Source organism: Eptatretus burgeri, chromosome 10, assembly GCF_056783735.1.
Source record: "Eptatretus burgeri isolate ZD-2024b chromosome 10, Ebu_testis_v1, whole genome shotgun sequence".
Classification (NCBI taxonomy): Eukaryota; Metazoa; Chordata; class Myxini; order Myxiniformes; family Myxinidae; genus Eptatretus; species Eptatretus burgeri.
In genome coordinates this window covers 104,167,349-104,191,934 of record NC_140970.1, presented here as the reverse complement: position 1 = coordinate 104,191,934, position 24,586 = coordinate 104,167,349, and the positions used below count along the sequence as shown (strand labels likewise).

At 44.7% G+C, this 24,586-nt stretch overlaps 1 protein-coding gene across 4 annotated transcripts in view; it reads right to left on the bottom strand.

Annotated features, from left to right (window-relative positions):
- Positions 1-1,065: 1,065 nt before the first annotated feature.
- Positions 1,066-24,586, bottom strand: part of LOC147019349 (ETS domain-containing protein Elk-3-like) — a 53,469-nt gene continuing 29,948 nt past the window's right edge. For 3 of the 4 annotated variants that reach the window (XM_085899775.1, XM_085899777.1, XM_085899776.1), the window contains 4 exons: positions 20,889-21,097; positions 19,760-20,683; positions 11,999-12,115; positions 1,066-4,704 (listed from right to left, as the gene is read on the bottom strand). In XM_085899775.1, coding sequence (XP_085755901.1) covers positions 4,609-4,704; positions 11,999-12,115; positions 19,760-20,683; positions 20,889-21,095 — 1,344 coding nt within the window. In that variant the 5' untranslated portion in view covers positions 21,096-21,097 and the 3' untranslated portion in view covers positions 1,066-4,608. Of the gene's footprint in view, positions 4,705-11,998; positions 12,116-19,142; positions 19,258-19,759; positions 20,684-20,888; positions 21,098-24,586 lie in introns of all 4 variants that reach the window. The other variant, XR_015062752.1, reaches the window with a different exon arrangement.

Below are 24,586 nucleotides of genomic sequence, written 5' to 3'. Positions count from 1 at the left end.
ATTGGGCTCTCCAGAGATTTGTCGGCGGAACTGTCCTCAGTATTTAGTGTCAGCAATTGTGATGGAGATTCACAGCGACACTCATCTGAAGCAGTTGCGATTGATGTGAGTGGAGCATTTGCTGTGCTTGTGTTCTGGGTGTGCATGGTGTAGAAAGTGTAGAGGGTGTAATCGGTATGGACGGTGTAGATCAGTGGTTCTCAAACTTTTTTTGACTACCACCCCCTTCTGCCCTCTTGGACCGGCCCAATGCCCCTTGTCCTATCGTTCGTGGTCGGACACCCAGTGGGCAATAGGATAGTCCGAATTTATGTAGATAGGAAGCAAAAATAACAGAAGCCAAATATTTTCTGAATAATATTTTACTTTATTTTACTTTACTTTTCCTTTACTTTTCTATTTTATTTTGCACTACCTACAATGTTTCAGCAGAACAGGTCCAGGTGAGGCAAACTGGGAATCTGTTATCACAGGCCTAAATACCGTTCGTGTGAAGGGTGGGCCTGGTGACTCGCTGCGAGATTACGAACGTCTGGCTCCATCTCAGTGAGGTAGAGACGCAGATCGCCCCTCTTGGTAATGTCAAGGCGGTTTCGATACTTGGTCAGCAGCACCATCACGGCGGTGAACCCAATTTCAACGAGGTATGATGTGGGGAACGCCATCAGCAGCAGTTCTGCCTCTGTCCACATTGCAGGGTATTCGCCCCGCTCCAGAATCCAGAATTTGCCGTATTCATGCCGCGAGAATCTTGCCTTCGCCTCATCATCATTCCACAAGTTGATAATTTCGTCCTGTAATTCGCGCTTCACATCTCGAATGTCACATTTGAATAGGTTGATCACCCATGCTGGCACCGACACTTCTAGCATGTCTCTGAAACGCTGCTCCATATCTCCACGAATCTTCTCAAGGTGATTGCAATAAACAAGCAGCTCTTCATCAGAAACAGCAGTTTCCTTTGCCAACCGGGGAAAGTGGTACATATCTCTGCGGCCGAGGGTTTCCCTGTGCAGAGTCGCCTTGGTTACGAACGCGCCGATCACTTTATTTGCTTTAATCAGCGTCATATGGTCACCCTGGAGTTGTTTGTTGACATCATTCAGTATACTGAATATGTCTGCGAGGTAAGTCACATCATGCTCAATCACATTCACTTTCTCCGATACCTCTGTATCAATTTCCGACAGAAACTCGACCACTGTCGAGAAGAGGGCATGGAAACGGGTCAAACAAGTGCCTTTGGACAACTATCGAACTTCGGTATGCAACAAGAGTCTCTCGAATGGATCATCATTCTCCTGGCAAAGCTGACGAAACAGCTGATCATGCAGAGACGATACCTTGATTTTACTCACTGCTTTGATTACTATTTGGAGTGATGTATGAAGTCTGGTGCTTAGAGCTTTTGCTACAAGATGCTGGCGGTGCACGACACAGTGAATGGCGAACACGGACGGTACCTGGTTCTTCAGAAGAGCAATAAAACCACGCTGGCGGCCAACCATCGCTGGTGCCCCGTCCGTCGCGCAAGCGAGAATGTTCTCCATCGGTATGTTCTAATCAGTAAAGTCCTTCTCCAACGTTTGGAAGATGGAAGAACCCTTCGTATCGGTCTGGAGAGAGCGGGAAAACAACAATTCTTCCACCATTTCCTGATCACGGATGAAGCGAACGTAGCAGAGTAAGAGAGCTTCACTGTCACGCAAAGTGGACTCATCCAGCTGGATGGCGAAGTGCGAGCTTCTCAGCTCACAACACAGCTTATCTTCTACATCTGATGACATTTCATCAATCCGCCTGGCCACGGAATCATTGCTGAGCGCAATCGACGAGAGAAATGGATACGGATCCTGGCCCATAATGGTTTTTATCACTTCCCCAACAGACAGTTTGATCAACTGTTCGCCGATTGAATACGGGTTTCCAGATCTGGCGATGAGCAATAACAGCTTATACAATGCTTCCAGTCCTTTATCCACGAGATTTTGGCTGGCTCTGAATATTGTCGTTACCGTGGATCACTTCTCAAATTTCTCTTTCAGCGATTGGAAATAGCTGACCTCTGCACGAGCCTTATAACTGTGCTTCTTACTCAGGTGCTCGCTCAGTCGAGATGGTTTCATTGCTTCATTGGACGGCGTGATACCACACAACAAACACATCGGTAACTGCGTGTTCGTCAGGGATGGAATGAATCCATACTCGATGTATTCAACGGAATACTGACGACACTTTTTCTTTGAGGCAGACATCTTGAAGCTGACCGGACGTGAAGCTTTTTTGAATCACGAAATCAATACGCCAAGATGTCGAAAGACTAACACCAGTGATAAGGCCAAACAATAATTATATATTTCCGGTCTCTGGTCAGCACACGCATCGATTTTGACCCTGCGCGTCAAAAAAATATTTCTTCACATTTCCAACGGTAGCTACAACAACGTGGGCCGAAAACACAATGCCGCGCCGCCTCAGGACTCGCGCCTCGCTGGGAATTGCGCTGACGGATCATAACACATGTATATGGTATTCACACCATATGTGTATTAAAAAAAAACACTAACTTGCATTGTTGGTAAACAAGTCTGTAATATGCTTGAAGAACTTAATGATTTTCAGAATAAATACATTTTAAAATGTGTTCATTATTTACAAAAAGGCCAACCTGTCCCATTGCCTGTCTTTAATTTCTCTCTGGACGGCGCCACGGCAAACGAGGAGGACCGCAACGGGCATTGAATGGCCAATTTGCCGAATGGCGCCGGGTTACCTGTTCAGACTGCAGGAAGCCCAATGAGCGCTCCTAATCGCCGCTGCTCCTCTAAATCGCCAGTGCCCCCCAAATCATTGCCAGCGCTCCCCCCCTACCACTCGTGGAGTCTGGAGCGCCCCCCTGAAAGTTCCCAGCGCCCACTGGGGGCGGTCGGGACCACTTTGAGAACCACTAGTGTAGATGGTATGGATCGTGTCGAAGGTGTAAAGGGTGTCGATGCTTTTGACGGTGTATACGGGTGGTGTAGACTGTATGGATGGTGCAGATAATGGTGCAGAAGGTGTAGACTATGGATGGTGTAGGTCTACATGGTGTACATGGTGTAGAGGGTGTGGACGGCACAGACGGCGTACATCAAATTGGTGTACTTTTTGTAGTTACCTTGTGGAAATCAAGTCTGTGGAGAATCACACACACAAAACCAGAGAATATAGTGAATATTTCATTTCTAATTCGACCTAATCTTGACTTTGTTGCCCACATTGTTTTGCTCCGTAGCAGATTCAGTTTTCCGTTTCAAGTCACCGATTTGGTGAACTCCGTCCTTTTTGCACGATCGCGGAAAATCACTGGCTCCACTCGTCGGGGGAAAGAGAACAAGCTGATCACAGAACTCGACAAATTGACCAGAATTATTATTATTATTATTATTATTATTATTATTCTTAAGCATGTTAAATCAGGTGAAAATGGAACAGAAATACATGGAAAAGGAAATGGCGAATTTGCTGAGTCGAGAGGCATTTGCCAATTGTGAGACCATGATCAGCATATTCCAAGGAGTAAAGCAATTGACAAGTGTCGGTTCAACGGTGAATTTGTAACAATTTCCCCGTTCCCGTTCTCGGCACAAGACGCATGGACAGCCGGCTTTTAAGGACATTACTCGTCGGTGATGCGGAAGCACCGTTGTGCCATTAGCCCCACTTCGGTACAAAATGGCTTCGTGGATTGGTTGATGGAATGTCTGGAATAGCAGCAGGATGTAAAAAGCATGACGAGAGGCAGCAGACAGTAAACATGGCTTTTAAAACACAAACGATTGGATTCGAATTCTGGCGAGTTTTATCGAAAGCAGACAAGGTGCACCGCATCTCCAAAGGCTTGTGGTTTGTCCAGAGGCACAATGTGGTATCCTGAGGATTCGTGGATAAGCAAAACCAAAATCCTCATGAGGAAGGGAAGTGCAGGATAACGGTGGGGGCATTGGAAAGGGAAGGGAAGGGGGGGGAGGAATGGGAATGGAAATGAACGAACGAGTCATGTAAACATCCAACATGCTCTCTTCTTGCACGTCAAGCGACGCGTTCCACATAACCCGACTCAGTTCGATCCCTGCATCAATGGATTAACTTATCCATCTCACACGATCAAAAAAACGAGCTCACAATCAACCTGAGGGATAACTTGAATCCGTTTTCAATAATGTCACTTGTTCACCCTGCTCGTTTTACAAATCACGATTATAAAAAACAGAAACAGCAACGATTAGGGAGACGTGCTTTTGAAAGCACACAAAAAGGTGTTGCCACGTGTCGCAGGAGGATTCGGTGGTACCTCGTTAAATGAGCAAATGATTCGCTCGAACACACTTTCGCTACCACTCGATCACAAAACACGTATCCCGGCTGTCCATGAGAGGAGGTACAGCGGTGTTTGTAGTGAATGAAGCGGCACAGCGAGCTGCACACGGATCGGGTTAAGGTTGTGACAAGTTGGTGAAGGGATTGCAATTAAAAAAAAATGTGTTAGCAACATGGTCGCCGGAGTGAAATGATGGCGTCGGGACCGATACCAGAGACTGAAGGGTCGGCTCACAACCTTGATGATGCTCAGTTTTTCTGTGGCCCTGGAGAAAGGACAACAGGCGTAGAAAGGCCATCCAGGCTGGTGATGGGGATGATTGGAGTTGTACCTGATGTGGGGAACTGAAAGGCAAGGAAAGGGAGGAAAGTGATAATAATAGCAGAGCATGAAGGGTTACATTTGAGGGTTCACACCAATTAGTAGTTTCAATAATCGGAAATTACAGCATTTCGTTTGTGGGAAAGGGACAAGACTTGTATTAAGGCCTTATATGTTGTGTGCATTCACGTTTAGTTTCACAACATATCATACTGTATCAAGTGTATAACATAAAGAATCAATGGAACATGTAACCTGCAAGGTAACGGAAGATCGTGCTTTGAGAAAAAGATCGGTTAACGGGTCTTGTTTTAAGTTAGCCTCTGTAAAACAGGCATGGTTCCTGGGCAGTGGTGGAGTGACGTCATGTTCCCCCAGGTGGTGCGGGAGGCAGGGAGTTGTACCTGGGGTTGGGTGGGCCAAGGGAGGGGACTTGAGCACTTGTAGTTAAGGACCTGGAGTGGGGTGTGGGGGGGGGGGGTTGAGGATTTTGGGTTGGGAGGGGGAGTTGAGGACTTGGGAGGGGGGAGTTGAGGAGTTGAATCCGCATTTTACATTACGTGGCCTTTTCATGGATTCCTGCATTATGAAGACGACATGGTCACTGAGGACAAGGCTACTTCAAATAATGAAATTCTGCTCAATCAAATAATGTGCAATCTTCTCGTCAGAACTCATAAGATCCACTTTATACCTCAGGTGATTAGCCGCCATTTGTGGGGAGATTACCTGTGGGGAGATCTGAAAACGGCAGTTGGGAGAAGGTACCCTTCAAATCTGTGAGAACTGGAGCAGTTTGTACAAGAAGAGTGGGACATCCTGCCAGTAGAGAGGTGTAGGAAGCTCATTCACGGCTACAGGAAGTGTTTCACTGCAGGTATTTTGTCCAAAGGCCGTGATACCAAATATTAAGCATGATGTTGTACCCCCCACCCCCCCCAAGACCACCAGCAAAGATAAAACACCCCCAATTATACGAATTGGTTAACGTTAGCCTCTTGACCATAATAAAGTCCTGCATAACGTGAAACGAGTCTCTCGGCAAGTGACCATTGCTCTCCCAACTGAGTGGACGCATGTTGAAACGCAGTGCTATTGTTCAATAAACCTCGATTGTTCTTCGACGATGGATTTTAAAACGTGCAAAACCTCCAATTTATTCACAACGCTTCTGCCGCCATCGTGGGTAGCAACATCTGACCTCGACAGAACAAAATCGCAAAACATAGCACAAAATACTTAACACACGTATACATCTTCGGTTTCAAAACATTCAGCAAGTTATTATAACATTTATTGTCGATCACAAATCGCAATTATGTGAATTACAGTATTTTTCGGCCGCCATTTTGTCACAAAGCTGTCCATCTGGCCAGGCCAGCATGGGTTTTTCTAATGTCGGGATGTGACGCAACAACAACAATAAATAAATAAATACACCACCAGTGACGTTTTGCTCCTCAATACGGCACCAAACAGTGTTCCAGCCCACGGACTAAAAGGCTCCAGGGTGACCGTTACAAGGCGCCATTTGTGCGGCCGCCGACATCAGCCACCATCACCACGACATCACAACTGTGATGTCTCCCTCTCTCTCTCACCCCTCTCCCTCCCTCTCTCACCCATCTCCCTCTCTCTCTCTCACCCATCTCCCTCTCTCTCTCTCACCCCTCTCCCTCCCTCTCTCACCCCTCTCTCACCCATCTCCCTCCCTCTCTCACCCATCTCCCTCCCTCTCTCACCCATCTCCCTCTCTCTCTCACCCATCTCCCTCTCTCTCTCACCCATCTCCCTCTCTCTCTCACCCCTCTCCCTCTCTCTCTCACCCATCTCCCTCTCTCTCACCCATCTCCCTCTCTCTCACCCATCTCCCTCTCTCTCTCACCCATCTCCCTCTCTCTCACCCATCTCCCTCTCTCTCACCCATCTCCCTCTCTCTCACCCATCTCCATCTCCATCTCATCTCCATCTCCATCTCCATCTCCATCTCCATCTCCATCTCCATCTCCATCTCACCCATCTCTCTCTCTCTCTCTCTCTCTCTCTCTCTCTCTCTCTCTCTCTCTCTCTCTCTCTCTCTCTCTCTCTCTCTCTCTCTCTCTCTCTCTGTCTCTCTCTCTCTCTCTCTCTCTCTATCTCTATCTCTATCTCTATCTCTATCTCTATCTCTATCTCTATCTCTATCACCCATCTCCCTCTCTGTCACATATATATATATATATATATATATATATATATATATATATATATATATATATATATATATATATATATATATATATATATATATATATATATATATATCTCTCTCTCTCTCTCTCTCTCTCTCTCTCTCTCCCTCTCTCTCTCTCTCTCTCTCTCTCTCTCTCTCTCTCTCTCTCTCTCTCTCTCTCTCTCTCTCTCTCTCTCTCTCTCTCTCTCTCTCTCTCTCTCTCTCTCATCTCTCTCTCTCTCACCCATCTCCCTCTCTCTCACCCATCTCCCTCTCTCTCACCCATCTCCCTCTCTCTCACCCATCTCCCTCTCTCTCTCTCTCTCTCTCTCACCCATCTCCCTCTCTCTCACCCATCTCCCTCTCTCTCACCCATCTCCCTCTCTCTCACCCATCTCCCTCTCTCTCACCCATCTCCCTCTCTCTCACCCATCTCCCTCTCTCTCACCCATCTCCCTCTCTCTCACCCATCTCCCTCTCTCTCACCCATCTCCCTCTCTCTCACCCATCTCCCTCTCTCTCACCCATCTCCCTCTCTCTCACCCATCTCCCTCTCTCTCACCCATCTCCCTCTCTCTCACCCATCTCCCTCTCTCTCACCCATCTCCATCTCTCTCACCCATCTTTCTCTCTCTCTCTCTCTCTCTCTCTCTCTCTCTCTCTCTCTCTCTCTCTCTCTCTCTCTCTCTCTCTCTCTCTCTCTCTCTCTCTCTCTCTCTCTCTCTCTCTCTCTCTCTCTCTCTCTCTCTCTCTCTCTCTCTCTCTCTCTCTCTCTCTCTCTCTCTCTCTCTCTCTCTCTCTCTCTCTCTCTCTCTCTCTCTCTCTCTCTCTCTCTCTCTCTCTCTGTCTCTCTCTGTCTCTCTCTCTCTCTCTCTCTCTCTCTCTCTCTCTCTCTCTCTCTCTCTCTCTCTCTGTCTCTCTCTCTCTCTCTCTCTCTCTCTCTCTCTCTCTCTCTCTCTCTCTCTCTCTCTCTCTCTCTCTCTCTCTCTCTCTCTCTCTCTCTCTCTCTCTCTCTCTCTCTCTCTCTCTCTCTCTCTCTCTCTCTCTCTCTCTCTCTCTCTCTCACCCATCTCCCTCTCTGTCACCCATCTCTCTCTCTCTCTCTCTCTCTCTCTCTCTCTCTCTCTCTCTCTCTCTCTCTCTCTCTCTCTCTCTCTCTCTCTCTCTCTCTCTCTCTCTCTCTCTCTCTCTCTCTCTCTCTCTCTCTCTCCCTCTCTCTCACCCATTTCCCTCTCTCTCACCCATTTCCCTCTCTCTCACCCATCTCCCTCTCTCTCACCCATCTCCCTCTCTCTCACCCATCTCCCTCTCTCTCTCACCCATCTCCCTCTCTCTCACCCATCTCCCTCTCTCTCACCCATCTCCCTCTCTCTCACCCATCTCCCTCTCTCTCACCCATCTCCCTCTCTTTCACCCATCTCTCTCACCCCTCTCCCTCTCTCTCACCCATCTCTCACCCCTCTCCCTCTCTCTCACTCATCTCCCTCTCTCTCTCTCTCACTCCTCTCCCTCTCCCTCTCTCTCACCCCTCTCCCTCTCTCTCACTCATCTCCCTCTCTCTCACTCATCTCCCTCTCTCTCAACCATCTCCCTCTCTCTCAACCATCTCCCTCTCTCTCACCCATCTCCCTCTCACTCTCTCCCATCCCTCTCACTCTCTCCCGCTCTCTCCCACCCCTCTCCCTCTCGCTTTCTACCACTCCTCCCCCTCTGTTAAGGCCCGGTCACACCTTGACGTTTTAGCCAGCGATGGCAACGTATTAAAATGTATGTAAAACGCTGGCTTACGTTGAACTTTTGATGTTTTTTTTTTAAAGATTCGGACGTATTCATAGCGACTTGGTCTTATGTATAACGCATTGGTAACGGACACAGAACGTTTCGTTGTGTTATAGATAACTTATACCAACGAATGCTGAACCTGTTGTCGGCCTACACAACCGATGCCCAACGATATAATAGTCTAACTTAGGCATAGCGCGTTGCACGCATCGCCGACGATGTCGTGGCGTAGCCTATTAAAAGGCTGACGCACAACGATTCGAATCATAACTGCCGTAGAAATGGAAGGGTCAACATCACGGTCACACCTTGGCGATCTTGCCAGCGTATGCCGACGTAACAAAAAGTGTGTCTAAAACGTTGGGGCACGTCGAATACGGTATGGGTAAGTTTGGTATGCGCGAGTAGAACGCTAAATACGCTATCATACGTCGTAGTAAGTAGAGTTCGTCAAGAAATTTTGAACTTGTTCAAAATTTTACGACGTACTCGGCGTATGACACACGTTCCGCATGCGATGGGGATAAGTTTTACACACGATATGTGGACGCTTACACACGTACACAAAGGCTACTTATAAGCTACTCATAAGTCGAAACACGTCGCGGTAATGTCTTTTTTACGCGAAACTTATTTATAACTTATGTTTGACGTGCTTTGAACCAATTCTGTACGTAGTCCCAACCAACATCGACGTATGCACACGTATTCAAATGACGTCTTCCGGTCGACAAAAAAAAATAAAAGAACGTGTTTCAAACTTACAACTGCCATATAAAGACGTGTTCCCAGCGGTTTTGGGAATTGGTATATAAAAATGGTGTTCATAAAAGGGGAACCCAACAGAGTTTTCGAGTCCATTTTGAGTCGATGTCCATGTCAGCAGTAACAGTATCAGTATCAGTATCAGTATTAGTATTAGTATTAGTAGTAGTTTGTTCATGTTGGCAGTCGTAGGTGAGTGTGAGGGGGAGGGTGTGGGTTATGATGGATCGTCCTTGGATCCGCGTGTCCACGAGTAGGAGACAAGTTTTCACCATTGTTCGAAGTTGTTCGCGGCTAATTTTTAATGGGACTTTTTCAACAATGAGCTATAGCTTGTTTTTACGATTTAGGTCTATTCATAATGGGCTGGACAAATGCACAATGAACGAATAATGTGCGTATAGCGCTTTGATTACTTATAGATACGATATGCCAACGAATAATTATCGTGAAGCCGGCGTTCACAAACTATGCCCAACGATAGCCTAACTTATCCATATCGTGCGGCAGTTTATCTTTGCCGGTGACGTAGGGTTTGTTATTCGTAGGCTGCCACTCAACGATTTAAATGGCTGCATCTCCACTATTGAAAGTAGATGCTTGCGCTCAACAATTGCATTTTTTTTTTACACTCAACGACTTTTAAACGGTACCACTCTGCTATTTTCATTGTTTACAATGAACGATTTCAATTGCTGTCACTCGCCTTTGTTTTTTAATGCTGGCGCTCAGAAATTTTAATCGTTTCTATTCAACGTGCTAAATCGCTCAAACCCCACTATTGAAAGTAGACGTTTGCGCTCAACAATTCGATTTTTTTTACACTCAACGACTTTTAAACGGTACCACTCAACTATTTTCATTGTTTACAATGAACGATTTAAATTGCTGTCACTCGCCTTTGTTTTTTGACGCTGGGGTTTTGAAATTTGAAGCGTTTCTTCTGAACGTGTTAAAACGCTCAAACTCGACTATTTTAAATAGACGCTGCCGATGGACAATTGGAATCATAGCCAAGCTCGACATCGAAGTGTGAACATCCTCGTCATGCCGAAGAAAAGTTTGAAGAATGCTGCAAATAAGTGTCCTGGCCGTGGCCGTAGACGCTGACGCAAGGTCGATCCGTTATACCGACGTCTTTCAGCCTATGAGTAACTTAAAAGTAACGTCTGTCAACGTGTGGCATCGAACGCGTAACGTGCCAACAGCACGTTAATCACAGGTTAGAAATAAGTTTCGGGTACGCAAAACATTACGCCGGCGTGTCTCGACTTATGATTAACTTACAAGTAGCATGTGTTGACGTCTGTCAACGATCGCAGACCGTGCATACAACTTGTGGCCAGTGTAGCGGAACGTGTGAGTCATACGCCGGCAGACGTCGTGAAATTTCAAGCATGAAAAAATTTGAACACAACCAAAAAGTACAACGTATAAAGCCAACGTACAACGACGTATGGCAGTGTTTTTCAGCGTGCTCTCAATGTTATCAAAACTTACCCATAACGTATTCAACATGTGCCAGCGTTTTAGAAAAAAAATTTTAAAATCGGCATACGTTGGCTAAAACGTCAAGGTGTGACCGGGCCTTTAAGGAGACTGTTACGGACTGACAGTTTAGTTTTGAATTAAAAACTGCTTCTCCGTGGAATTAAAAATATACATATACCCGTGGGGTATGCTTACACGTTGAAAGCAATTAGGAATCTTTCTTCATTCGGAGGGACATAATAAATAGCAGCAGTTGCAGCATAAACTCCCATTGACCCAGGTCACTCACCTATAGTAAGCACAAGGCCACACAAATTTTCAGATATTTTCATTTACAGACACTTTCCGATGGTTCTGTGATCCCCCCCCCACCCCCCTGATATATCTGCTTCGATATCCGACGGCACAAAAAATTTCAGCTTTCTCCATCACCCAGAAGGCACCAAACATTAGTACGAGTCAGTGAGTGAGTGGAGTGGTGAGAATGAGCTTTGTCCAGAAAAAAAATTAATAAACTCTCATATCCGGAGCAGGATCTTCACCAAAATTGAATCACTTCGTCGTCGTCACACACCGAAACCGTCCATACCTTTTAAAGATATGCTGGTCACAGACAGACAAACAGATAGGGACATAACCTTTGTCCACTGTACAATTGACTTTTTACCTCCCCCTTATCGATACAATTATTTTCAGAGGATGACAGAAGTCGCCAAGAGTGGTGTTTCAATCGCACTATCCACATGCTGAATGCTCCCTGAATTCCTTTAAAAGTGTAAAAATACACTCAAACGGCCAAACCTGTGTCCTGCAAGCTGTACCTTACATGTGCAGCAACAAAATAACATCTCACTTGGCACCGTGTACAACCACAGATATTTACATGAACTGTCATGCGAATCAAAGCATTGTTGCTTGACAAAATCCCCAGCACACAATTTGGTGAGCTCGAAGGAATAAGTATCCAAAAGCTGCTTTCTTTCCAGCATAAACGATGTTCAGACAAGTGAAATCATGACTGTCTGTTCCAAATCACAGCACAGCACAACTAGCCTCTTCATAGATACCTGGAAGGATGATGAGCCGGCCTGCAAGCGAGCAGGACTCTGCGGGTCGCTCGGACTCAAGGTGCTCCAGAAATGGATCCCCGACTTGAACGGGCTTGGATTAAGCCAGATGGGAGTCTGTTTTGGGGCGAATGGGAAAACACGTGCGTGCATTTTAATTTGATGAAAACATTACATTTTAAACTCGTGATCGAAGGATATTGGTGGAGCTTTTACAGAAATCGCATGCAGGATAAAGACATTCGGAGACATCAGTGGACAGTACTTTCACCTGCGTTACAAGGACATTAGGAGACAATGGATAAATCAACACTGCATGGAATTTGAACATGAATTTACAACATTATGCACTGTGGGTTAATATTGGAATGCAAAACAGGCTAACCCAGAAGGTGTGGAAGTCTCCACACCCCTCTTCAGCAAGAGGGTATGGGGACAGGAACAAGTTTCTGGCAAACACGTATGTGCAGTTCAAGCTCCACTCTTTCTTCAGCAAGAGAGGGTGTGGGGCCTTTAGGTTGTTAGCCAAAGTGAGGGCTTGTGGAGTGGCTGGTCAGGTAGCTAATTGGATTGCAAACTGGCTTAGTGGTAGGAAGCAGAGTGGCTGTGAGTGGGAGGATGTCTTGCTGGGACGATGTAAGTAGCGGGATACCTCAGGGATCAGTACTCAGCCCATTACTATTCATTATTTACATCAACGATTTGGATAGTGGGGTAATGAGTAAGCTTTCCAAATTTGCAGATGACACAAAGCTTGGAAGTGAGGTGGATAGCAGAGGGGTTGGTGATCAGATTCTGGAAAGTATTGATACTTGTATAGATTGGGCAAAAGATTGGCAGATATAATTTAACCTGAGCAAGTGTAAGGTGTTGGGGATGGGAAATAACAATTAAAATAGAGATTACAGGATGTAAGGGGTAATTTTGGAGCGTGTCACACAGGAGAAGGATCTGGGGGTGGTAATAGATATGGGAGGTAAGCAAGTAGCACAGTGCCAGGCAGCTATAGGTAAAGCAAATAGGGTTTCAAGTTGGATTCAGTGGGGGATCATTTATAAATCAAAAGAGGTGGTGTTTACATTGTACAGGAATTTGGTGAGGGTCATATCTCGAATATTGTGTGCAGTTTTGGTCACCACAACTCAGGAAGGACATAGATGCCATAGGGTTCAGTGCAGGGCTATGAGATTGATTCCGGGCCTAGCTCGACTTAGCTATGAGGAGAGGCTGAAGGAGACAGGGCTTTATACACAAGAAAGGAGGCGGTTAGGAGGAGATATGATAGAGATGTTTAAGATAATGAAAGGTGTTGGATAAAATAAGTGAAGATGAATTATTCAAAAGAGTAGACGGTGATAGTGTTGCGAATCTGGAAGCCATGAGCACACAGACATTCAGGTTCCTATAGCTTAGTTATTTCGATAAGTATGTGTTTTATAGATAGCTTCCATCCCCTAGTCTAATGGGTGAATAAATGTAAATGCACTGTGAAGTTATTTTAAGAGTCAGGTTTTCTTTTATTTAACAACACCAACGATAACAACGCCATCTTCACTTCCATCCTGACGCCATGACGCTCACAGCGTTCTTCGCGCGCTCGCAGGAAGGCACGCACATGGGCGGAGTCTAGCATAGGCATGGCGTCCCTCCTTAGCCAATCGGCAAGGAGCGGGCGTCTTCCCCGCCCCGTCTCCGACTCAACACGATCGCCATTTCACACACGGTCAGAGGAGAGGCGGTGGGCGGAACCACAAACGCCTCCGCCCAGGGGGGTGGGAGTTGCCCTGCCTACCATGCCCCTGTCCAATGGAGGGCGGCCAGGGAATCGCGCGATGGTTCCGACCAATGAGAAGGCAAGTGGCGATAAAAAGGGCCCTCCCTCAAAGGAAGGACAGAGAGAGTGTGGTCGGCACAAGCAAAAAAGAGTGTGTGGTGTCCTGGGTCTGCGGGAGTGCGCGTCTCTTCCCAGGTTTGCGGGAGACTGCATCTCGCGCTTCAGAGGTGCCTCATCTGGCGCATTAGAGCGAGCGACCCTATTTCGTCGAAGGAAGAATTTCGGAGAAGAGATTTCTCCACTGTCCTCGTCGTCAGTCCTGATCCTCATCCGCCTCCGCCTCCGAATGATCGCGAGCTTAGGCGATCACCTCGACTCACCTCAACTGGGTTCAGCTGCGCTAGTCCGTCCTTGGGTGACCGGAGCTCCGGGAAGGAGTGGACGCCAGCCGTGCGCTTGCGGCCAGGTAGCCAGCTACCGTGATCTTCAGCCCGACTGTCCTCTGGGCTGGAGATCCAAATAAAGACCAATTGGTCTGATTGTGTGTGTGTGTGTGTGTGTGTGTGTGTGTGTGTGTGTGTGTGTGTGTGTGTGTGTGTGTGTGTGTGTGTGTGTGTGTGTGTGTGTGTGTGTGTGTGTGTGTGTGTGTGGCACCAGTCTGGTAAGTAGTAAGACTGTAAAGTGCTTTTGCTATATATATTTGTATTTTCATTTCTATTATTCGGTTTAGCTCTGCCCTTACGTGCTTCCCTCATTCCCCACCTATTGTATGAATAAACCCCCATTTGTTTCATGTTTTCAGCTCGTTCATGTCCATTCTTGCATTGACTGAGCATGACGCGTGATTGAGAATGAGTACGGCAGTTCGGGCCGGTAAACTGTCATTTGGTCCGGCGCGACTTTGGTAATTCCGCTCGGTTACGCCGGATCCGAGTCAGCGATCGCGATTTGATTCGGACAAAGTTGGCCGAGGGTGAATTTCCCCGGTAGTTGAACCACTTGGGTATTTAGGTAAATTGAAATTGGCAATCGACCCTACCCCACGTAGTCTATCCATTGGCGAACTTCGGTCCAATAGAGGACCCGTCGGCTCCGGACTTATCCGGGGCGATGACCTATACATTCCGGGCGATCGGTCGGGCCGACTTGCAGCTCCATCTCACGGTCATGCTCGCGGCCGACGTCCGGCCCCGCAACAATAGGACCAGGGGCCATAGTCTGAGAGTAAAAAAGAGGAGAGTTAAGACGGTAGTAAGGTAGGGGACTTTCACTCAGAGAGTAGTTTATACATCGAAAGGTCTCCCTGGAAAGGTAGTTGCAGCAGAAAAAGTAGATAAGTTTAAATTAGAATTCGATAGGTACCTGGAAGTTATGGAGATAGAGGGGTATGGGGATGTTGATAAGACGTTTAGGTAGTTTGAGCATTGATGGGTGATTGTGTGAATGTGTACGGAGTGCTGTTGGTGGGGGTCTTGTCAAGGAGTGTTGTGTGGTTGATGTGTTTTTAACCAAGACCGTCTACGCCCATGCCCCCTTCCCTGGAAAGAAAACAAATACAAAAAAAATATTTTAAAAAGCACAAAAAACACTGAATAATAATAATAAAAACAAGTAGTGGTACATTCAAATTACACCACCCACATGCCAAACAAATAAATAAGTAGAGGGGGAGCACTCGGGAGAGTGCAAAACCTCCGCCACCAATACTGCTGGGTGACTCAAGTGAACCTTATATCTTATTCATTAAATATGATGTCAACAGTCCTGACAGTTATAGTTCTTTTCTCCAACATTTTTTTTTGGGGGGGGGGGGGATTGGAAATCACTTAAAACATGTAGAAATGAAAAAAAAAAGAAATCGAAATTTTGTTTAAAAAAAAAAGTTGCAAATTTTTTTTTTCTCTAACAATTATTTTGGGGGGGGTTGGAAATCACTTAAAACGTAGAAATGCAAAAAAAAAAAAATTCTCTAACATTTTTTTTTGGGGGGGGGTTGGAAATCACTTAAAACATGTAGAAATGCAAAAAAAAAAAATTTTCTCTAACAATTTTTTGGGGGGGGCTTGGAAATCACTTAAAACATGTAGAAATGCAAAAAAAAATTTTTTTTTCAAATTTTTTTTGGGGGTGGGGTAACATTTTTTTTGGGGGGGGGGGTTGGAAATCACTTAAAACATGTAGAATTGCAAAAAAATATATATTTTGGGGGGGGGTAACATTTTTTTTGTGGAGGGGGGGGTTGGAAATAACTTAAAACATGCAGAAATGCAAAAAAAAAATTCTCTAACAATTTTTTTTTGGGGGGGAGGAACCAAGTCCAAAATTTAATGGCATGATCATTGGACCATACCTAACCCCCCCCCCCCCACCAAGTTTCGTTGAAATCCGTCAAGGAGTTTTTCCGTAATACTGTTCACAAACAAACAAACAAACAAACAAGCAGTCATAGACTGGTACTTACGAAATCGTCAACTTGACCTCTGACTTGACCTCTAATAAAAGCTGTCTCTCGAGAAGGTAGCAACGCAAACCAGAAGTTTCTACGATGATTCTGCACCAAACCATCAAAAATCGAATGTTTTGGATATTTGACCTCACTATGACCTTGACCTTTGACCGATTTTGACCAAAATCTAATCAGCGCTAGCCACCACCCTCCTGAATCACGTGGTTTAATTTGACATTGGTAGCTTCTTCCGTTCTCGAGTTATCATTTTTTGGATGTTTGACCTCACTGTGACCTTGACCTTTGACCGATTTTGACCAAAATCTAATCAGCACTAGCCATCACCCTCCTGAATCACGAGGTGTAATTTGACATTGGTAGCTTCTTCCGTTCTCGAGTTATCTGTACCAAACTATCAAAAATCGAATATTTGACTTCACTGTGACCTTGACCTTTGACCGATTTCGACCAAAATCTAATCAGCACGAGCCATCACCCTCCTGAATCACGTGGTGTAATTTGACATTGGTAGCTTCTTCCGTTCTCGAGTTATCGTGCCTACAAACAAACAAACAAACAGTCATAGACTGGTACTTACGAATTCGTCAACTTGACCTCTGACCTTGTCTAATAAAAGCCGTCTCTCGAGAAGGTAGCGACGCAAACCAGAAATTTCTACGATGATTCTGTACCAAACCATCAAAAATCAAATGTTTTGGATGTTTGTCCTCACTGTGACCTTGACCTTTGACCGATTTTGACCAAAATCTATTCAGCGCTAGCCACCACCCTCCTGAATCACGTGGTGTAATTTGACAATGGTAGCTTCTTCCGTTCTCGAGTTATCATTTTTTGGATGTTTGACCTCACTGTGACCTTGACCTTTGACTGATTTTGACCAAAATCTAATCAGCACCCGCCATCACCCTCCTGAATCACGTGATGTAATTTGACATTGGTAGCTTCTTCTGTTCTCGACTTATCTGTACCAAACCATCAAAAAAATCGAATATTTGACCTCACTGTGACCTTGACCTTTGACCGATTTTGACCAAAATCTAATCAGCACTAGCCATTACGCTCCTGAATCACGTGGTGTAATTTGACATTGGTAGCTTCTTCCGTTCTCGATTTATCGTGCCTACAAACAAACAAACAAGCAGTCATAGACTGGTACTTACGAAATCGTCAACTTGACCTCTGACCTTGTCTAATAAAAGCTGTCTCTTGAGAAGCTAGCGACGCAAACCAGAAGTTTCTACGATGATTCTGTACCAAACCATCAAAAATCGAATGTTTTGGATGTTTGACCTCACTGTGACCTTGACCTTTGACCGATTTTGACCAAAATCTAATCAGCGCTAGCCACCACCCTCCTGAATCACGTGGTGTAATTTGACATTGGAAGCTTCTTCCATTCTCGAGTTATCATTTTTTGGATGTTTGACAATTTTCTGATTGCCCCCAAATTATATTTCAAATGGAAAACGCAGCTTCGTGAAGTTGGCATCAAGGCTAAAAATAGAGCACTTTTTGGCTCCACGTAACCGACTTTGACCTCCTTACGTGATATAACTGGAAGGATTTCAGAGTGAAACTTTTGTTTGGCCATGTTGTTCGCTATCAAAAACGGTGTACAAAAAGTAGTCCCTGGAGTTCAGAATGAAACCCATTTTTTGGGCACAATTTCAAGACTCACCTTGTGGCCCAATACCTCAGCGAGGACATATGCTACAACATTGAGGTGAATAATTCTCCAATGCTTCCATCGATATGCCCGGTGTTGGCTTAATGGTTTGGGTGGCAGGCTTTGGATCCGAGGGTCCCGAGTTCAAATCTCCCTCAGCTGTTGAATTAATACCAGGTGGGGTTAACTCGGTCTGTCATCCTTCCGAGGTTGGCAAAATGAGTGCCAGCATGCTGGTATCCTGTGTCGGAGTGGCGGCCGGTCCAGGATTGTGCTCAATAGCCAAGGTGATTGCTTATGCAGCACCAACGCTCTGCCGAGAGTATGGTCCCAATCTCCTCCTACTCCTCCTACTCCTCCTACTCTTCCTTCCCTTGATACCATTTTGAATACTGGTGTTACATTTGCTTCGTCCCAATGCTCTGGTATCTGACCCGTCTCCAGTGAGTTATTCAATATATCAGTGAAAATCCCACTTATCGGACCTGGTGCCTCCTGCAACACTGAGGCATAATATCAATGCTGGATTCTTCTTCCACCCCTTCTTTTAACCTCCACGCACGAATAAAAAAGCGGGGTTAAGCAATTTATTCACTCTGTCTGTCTGTCTGTCTGGATACAGATGTCAGTTTATGATCGAGGAACAACTCGATTTAAATTAAATGCTACATTTTGAACACGAATCGGAACACTAACCTGCCGTTTAGCAGTACTTTGGATCTGAACTTGGCAAATAATAAGGAACCTCGTCCTGATTGTGCATCATGTACACCAAGAAGTGAGGGAATATTTTTTTAAACTCTGTCTGAAGGGCTTGGAGATCTTCTTTCTTTGTTCTGACGAAGGGTTAAGCCCGAAATGTTAACTGCTCTTGTTCACGGCGGATCAACTACCATTTGAGGTTTTAAAAAAAAAGATTAGTGGCATTTGCTTGATTTGGTGTGCTTTTTCATTTGTTTATTGAAATTGACTCAAGGGTTTTGGGTTGTATGCAGCTCAGTACGGTACTGTAATTGGTAATCGGCACTCACACTGACTCCAATCGGCTGATGCCGATTACCAAAAAATTCCCGATATTGGCCTATGCCAATCACCAATACCATCATATATGAATACGGAATGGTTTGGAACCTGTGTTTAAAAAAGAAAGACAAAAAAAAAAAACTGTTGATATCGATATACCGGTACGAGCCCACCGATATATCGATATCGGGGGGGGGGTGGGGGGGATCCATACCGACGGAGCTTATTCCGAATAAATCGATGTTGCCACATCTCACAGATCCTCCACAGCAATTATGTTGGCAGCAACCATTCTCCGACAAATAGTCAGAAAAGGCAATAAAGGAGATCTGAAAACAGGGTTGTACAAGAGGTTCAGTTAACAATTTCAGCTCCTGCAATGGCATCGCTCTGACTAACCCTTACAAAATCACAAAAGGTTGGCTTGGTCTAGATCAAGGGAGAGGAGATAAAGAGGGTGAAGGGGAGAGAGAGAGGTCAAGTCGAACATATGGGAGTAGGAATAATAACAGGGGGAGGGGAGGGGTAAAGGTGAGGGTTTGGGGGGGGGAGAGGAAAATGGCAAGGAGGAATGTAAATGAAATAGAAGAATTAGAAGAAAAGAATCACAAGTTAGGAAATATATTCAGGAACCCTCGAGCACTACAAATGATGGGCAATAACTGGGTTATGGACGTTGAAATGCTTTCAATTACAAATTGCATAAAATACCTTGAAATTACTTATTAGAACATGGAGGAAACCAATTGTGAAAATGGGGCAACAGGGTAATTTACGACTCCGAAAAAGGCGACAATGTGGTGAGATACAAATACTATTGCATGACCACACCTGAGAGAGGAAGGGCGTAAGGGGGCCACTCGTAAAAGGTAGTAGTAGTGGGCTGTTCAGTGCCGTGGGCAGTGATGCCTTGTCACCAGGGATGGTGGTGATTGTGAGAACGGGTGGCTGCCGCTTTATTTTTGGTACATCACCATAAGCAGGTGGGGATACCGGTGTGGTTGCCTTTTCTGTAGTCCCTTTTGAAACACTTTCATTTTGTACCTCTTCTTCTTCTTCTTTCACCACAACAGGTGGTGGTTCTGTGATAACAAGCAGCGGCATTCCATCATCTGGCAATGCAGTGGCAACAGCAGTCGTGGGAGGACTTGTTACGCCCTCAGCCACATCAGCAAGCACCGGGCAATCTAGTACTTCCAATACAGTGGATGAAGTAATAGCAGGAGCCTCTGTGGTTTCCATAAAGTTCGGCGCAGAGGTTGATGCTGTTACTTGGCAACCACCACTGCTGCCAGTTGCAATCACTGTGGATGCTGTGGCAACTTCATTTCCTCTACCGACACTTAGCACAGAAACCTCGGGTTCACCAGTTGTGATGGCAGATAAATTAGTTGTTGGCTTATTTGTGGAAGAACTTGTGTTTGGCTTTGAAAAACTGATCCCCAGTGGCAATGAATAGATGGTGAAAGTGGAGTAGAGGCCTGAGTTTTTGTAGTCAGCTGCAGCACTTGCTGGCTTTGACGTGGAACGCTTTGCAGGTGGTTCACCAACTGAACCGGCAACCGCCGCCCCGGCTGCGGATACCGATAACATCGTGGCTCCAGCTCCGACAGACTTTCCCGAGCCATCCATGAGCAGCGTGGCGAGACGTTCAGTGTCAGCAGGACTCAGCGTACCGCCTTCAAGCTTAACACTGTCCGGGAATGAAACAAACTTGTACACAAACTTCTGCCCATTCACCTTTTTGATGATATTCTGAGGAGGAAATAGGAGTGCAAGAAACAAAATGTTTAAGTTTTCAGATGGCAACAAAAATCCTCACATCAGGATGGGAGTGAGGATATAAACTATTGGTCAAAGAATTCAAGAGAAACTTTTGAAAATTAATGAGTAAAAATGACGCAACAAAAAAACTACCCAAAAACCCATCTTAACACAGATTGGTGGAGTAAGAACACACCTTCTCATAGTAATAACGTAGAGCACGGCTGAGTTTGTCATAATTCATGTTGGTCTTGTTCTTGCGCAGACCCCAAAGACGGGCCACCTCCTCAGCATCGTAAAGCTTGAACTCACCATCAGTGGACGTCCAGCGGATAAGACGCTCATGTTTCTGGTCAAGAAGGAGCTGCAGCAGGAACTGCCACAGCGTGATACTGGAGTCCATAACTGCAGAGATACGCGTAGAAATAACCTCAGGATCAGGACCAAATTAAATGAAAAGCAGAACGACTGCATTGAAAGTTTGAACAAGTTAGTTTTCATACAAGGCTTTGGGTTTGACGACCGACAAGTCAGAAAAGAGAATGATGATGGTAGGTTTTCAGCAGAATACCTTTCAGGATGAATAAGGCAGAAGCATCCCATCCCTCACCCCTCCCCGAAACCCACCCATGTCACAAAGGCTGTTTTGACTACATTTATGTCGGTTGACAAACAGAATGGACATCAGCCCAAGCAACTCGCATGTCTGAGATTATGAGATAGTTTGGATTCAAATCCAAAGTTAAAAGAATGCTCTGAGTGAAATGGTGAATATAGCCAGAATTTTAATTTGGCAGGCACTCAGAAGAAACAAATAAAACAAGATAAAGAGTAATCAGAGATTGCAGACCCTCACCAGGACTTGTTTTGTGTGGTGTTTGTGTACTGATGTGTTACAAAATTAACAAGCAAAAAAGGAAAGATGAAGTCATCAGGAGGAACCTGGACAGAATTTGGGTTTCAGCTACTATTCCTCTAACCTCAAACCCATCCAGGCGCAGCCAAGTGAACCGGATTTTTTTTTAAACAAATTCAAAAAAGAACGCAGATTCAATGAATTAAATAACTCTGGCTACCACACCATGCATCCGATCAGGTTTAAATTTAAAACGTATTCACAATCACCACTCGATCATAAATGTGAAGTTTCACATCGATTGCTGAAGCGGTTCAAGAGATAATTAAAAAATATATTTTTTTAACATTTTCGCTCAATCCAATATGGCTGCCAGACCATGTGACATCAATTATTCGTGAATACCCTGGTTTTCCCAAGGCTTGGGGAACATTTGTGTAAAGTTTCCCATCGATCTGTCCAGCCGTTATGGAGAAGATTTTTTTTATAGGTTCTCAGGTAAATCCAACATGGCTGCCAAATCATGTGACCAATGACGTTGTATGTGTGAACCTTTTGTTCCTCATGGATCGGCAGTCATTTGCGTAAAGTTTCGCCTTGATCTGTTCAGCCATTTCAGAGAAGATTTTTCAAGGTTTTAAAAAAATTGTTTTTTAAACAATATGGCTGTCGAATCATGTGACCGATGGCATCAATTATTTTTTCTGTGCACCAATTTGTCCCTTGATGACACTCAAAAATTTTCCACACTGATCGGATGTAGCGTTCTAAATATGCAATTATGATGTCATCATGAAGGCACCTATGATGTCATAAAAAAAATCACACTCATTCCCCATGGGAAGTACTTGCCATGTGCCAAGTTTAAATTTTTTCCTTGGTGCGGTTTCAGAGATGGAGGTCCAAAGTTTTTTTTCCCCAATACGGCTGCCACACCACGTGACCTATGACGTCATAATTATCATTCAAACATTCCACACGAGTTGTGGCTCCTGTGGTGAAAATTTTCACCTCAATCCGATAAGCTGTTGCGGAGAAAATCACAAAAGTTTTGTGCGGACAAACAAACAAACAGACAGACAAACAAACAAACATAATACCGTCTTCTCTGGCGAGGGTAAAAATAGCATTTTTGCCAATCCAAGAGGATAAATGTCGTCGTCATATCCTGGCCATGTTTCAAACCATGCCATGGACCAATGGCACATCGTGGGGTTGAACTTTGTGTAGCAACACAGGCCAGTGAGGGGAAGAATTTGGAATTTGGCTCAGGTGTCAGCACACAATGGCCTACTCTTTACGAGATACTGTGAAATCTTTAACAGCCACCAACTTACGCTTACAGATGGGATCCCAGTTTAACGTCCAATCTGATGGATGGTGCACTCATTAGAGCAACATCCTGCCCCACAAAGCACCTGTAGGACAGTTTATAGTCAGGTGAGGAATCAAACCCAAATTAGATAGTTCTAAGGTAAGTATGCAGCTGTCACCGATGCAGCTATGCAGCTATCAAGGATTCCGGACAGTGCTTGAGCATTGGGCACTTTACACTGGGGAATTATTTGTTCATGAAGCAGGATGAAATGCAATCCATTCAACGGAAACAGGGTTCAGGCAACCTGGCATACATTTGTGTGCTATCATGAAGGAGGAAGGGAAGAGAGACACCCCGTATGAGTTATATCATTATTTCTGACAATCACCAATGACATTGCTGCAGTCTCCGTATTCCATAAGTGTCTCATGAGATTCCTCTGTGAACAATCTGTGAATCTCAATGAGGATTTAAAATGAAGTGAAACATGGGAAAAGGATCTTTTATAACATGTTGTTGTTGCAGTGGTGGTTGGGGTTGCTGTTGTTGTTATCATTATTATTATTGTTGTGCTTGCTCCTTCCATGCACTTTAATTTTTCTATTTCTTTGATAAGTATTACTACATGTTATTATTTTTGTGCTCCTTCTGTGTCCTTCGAAAGGCTTCCTGCTGTTGTAGAATCATCCGTATTACAATTGGAACTGCTGGATAAAGCTCCCATTCCCATTTCTTCTTCTTCAATCTCAGAAAGAGGGGCTTTCAAAACAGGTATCGTTTATTTATACCGGACACAAATTGTTGGTCCAAGTAAATCGATTACATGTTATGATTAGTTTTAAGTCGTATCCGTTTAAATCCTATCGTTTTAACGTCGTTGGCAAATAGGGGATGTTTTCAGTTTAAGTCGTCGAAAGTTGTTGACATAGAATATATTATGAGAATATGGAGAAAATAATCAATTATTAATTACAGAGAAAAGCCCTCATCAGCCTTGCCGCAGCACGTCAAGTGTGAGACAAACGGTTTTTGTTTAAATAAATTTTTAAAAATTTAATAGCCAGGGAGTGACACGAAGGAGTCAGAGACATCCTGTGGGACGAAGGATTCCGTTAAACAGATGATGCCTGGTTTGTCGGCGGTGGCCTGGATCGAGAGATCGGTCGGAGACCTCCGATGCTTGAAGTCCACACATTTAGGGACAAGGGATGAGTAAGTTTTATTTGTGTGTAAATATATGTTGCACTTACTTTCCTCAATTATTTGGTATTATTATTCCTCATTAAATTGTAAAATTTGTAATTTATTAAGACTTTACACATGGAGTGTGGGAGTGCTGGAAGGGATCTCCTGTATTTGTTAATTTACATGGGAAAGAGCTGATCAGTTTAAGTCGTGTTTTCCAGGAACGTAACCCAAACTTCAACTGATCATTACCAGTATTAGCTTTCCAACCAAGTAAATCGATTATTGGCTTTACAACGGTACCGTTATTATTCTAACGGCAGAAAGAAACGTTGAGAATAAAGCGTGACACACGGACATTTCTCATTTAAGTAACAAATGTAGAAACTAGAGAGTTTATAGAACATGTTACCCCAAGTAATGTTTAAGTATTTACTGCAATTTAAATAAAATAACGATTTTAAAGATTGTTAAAACAAGCTCAAATGAGCCAAGATCCTCGTCCTCTTAATGATGACGTCATAAAAACGAATAT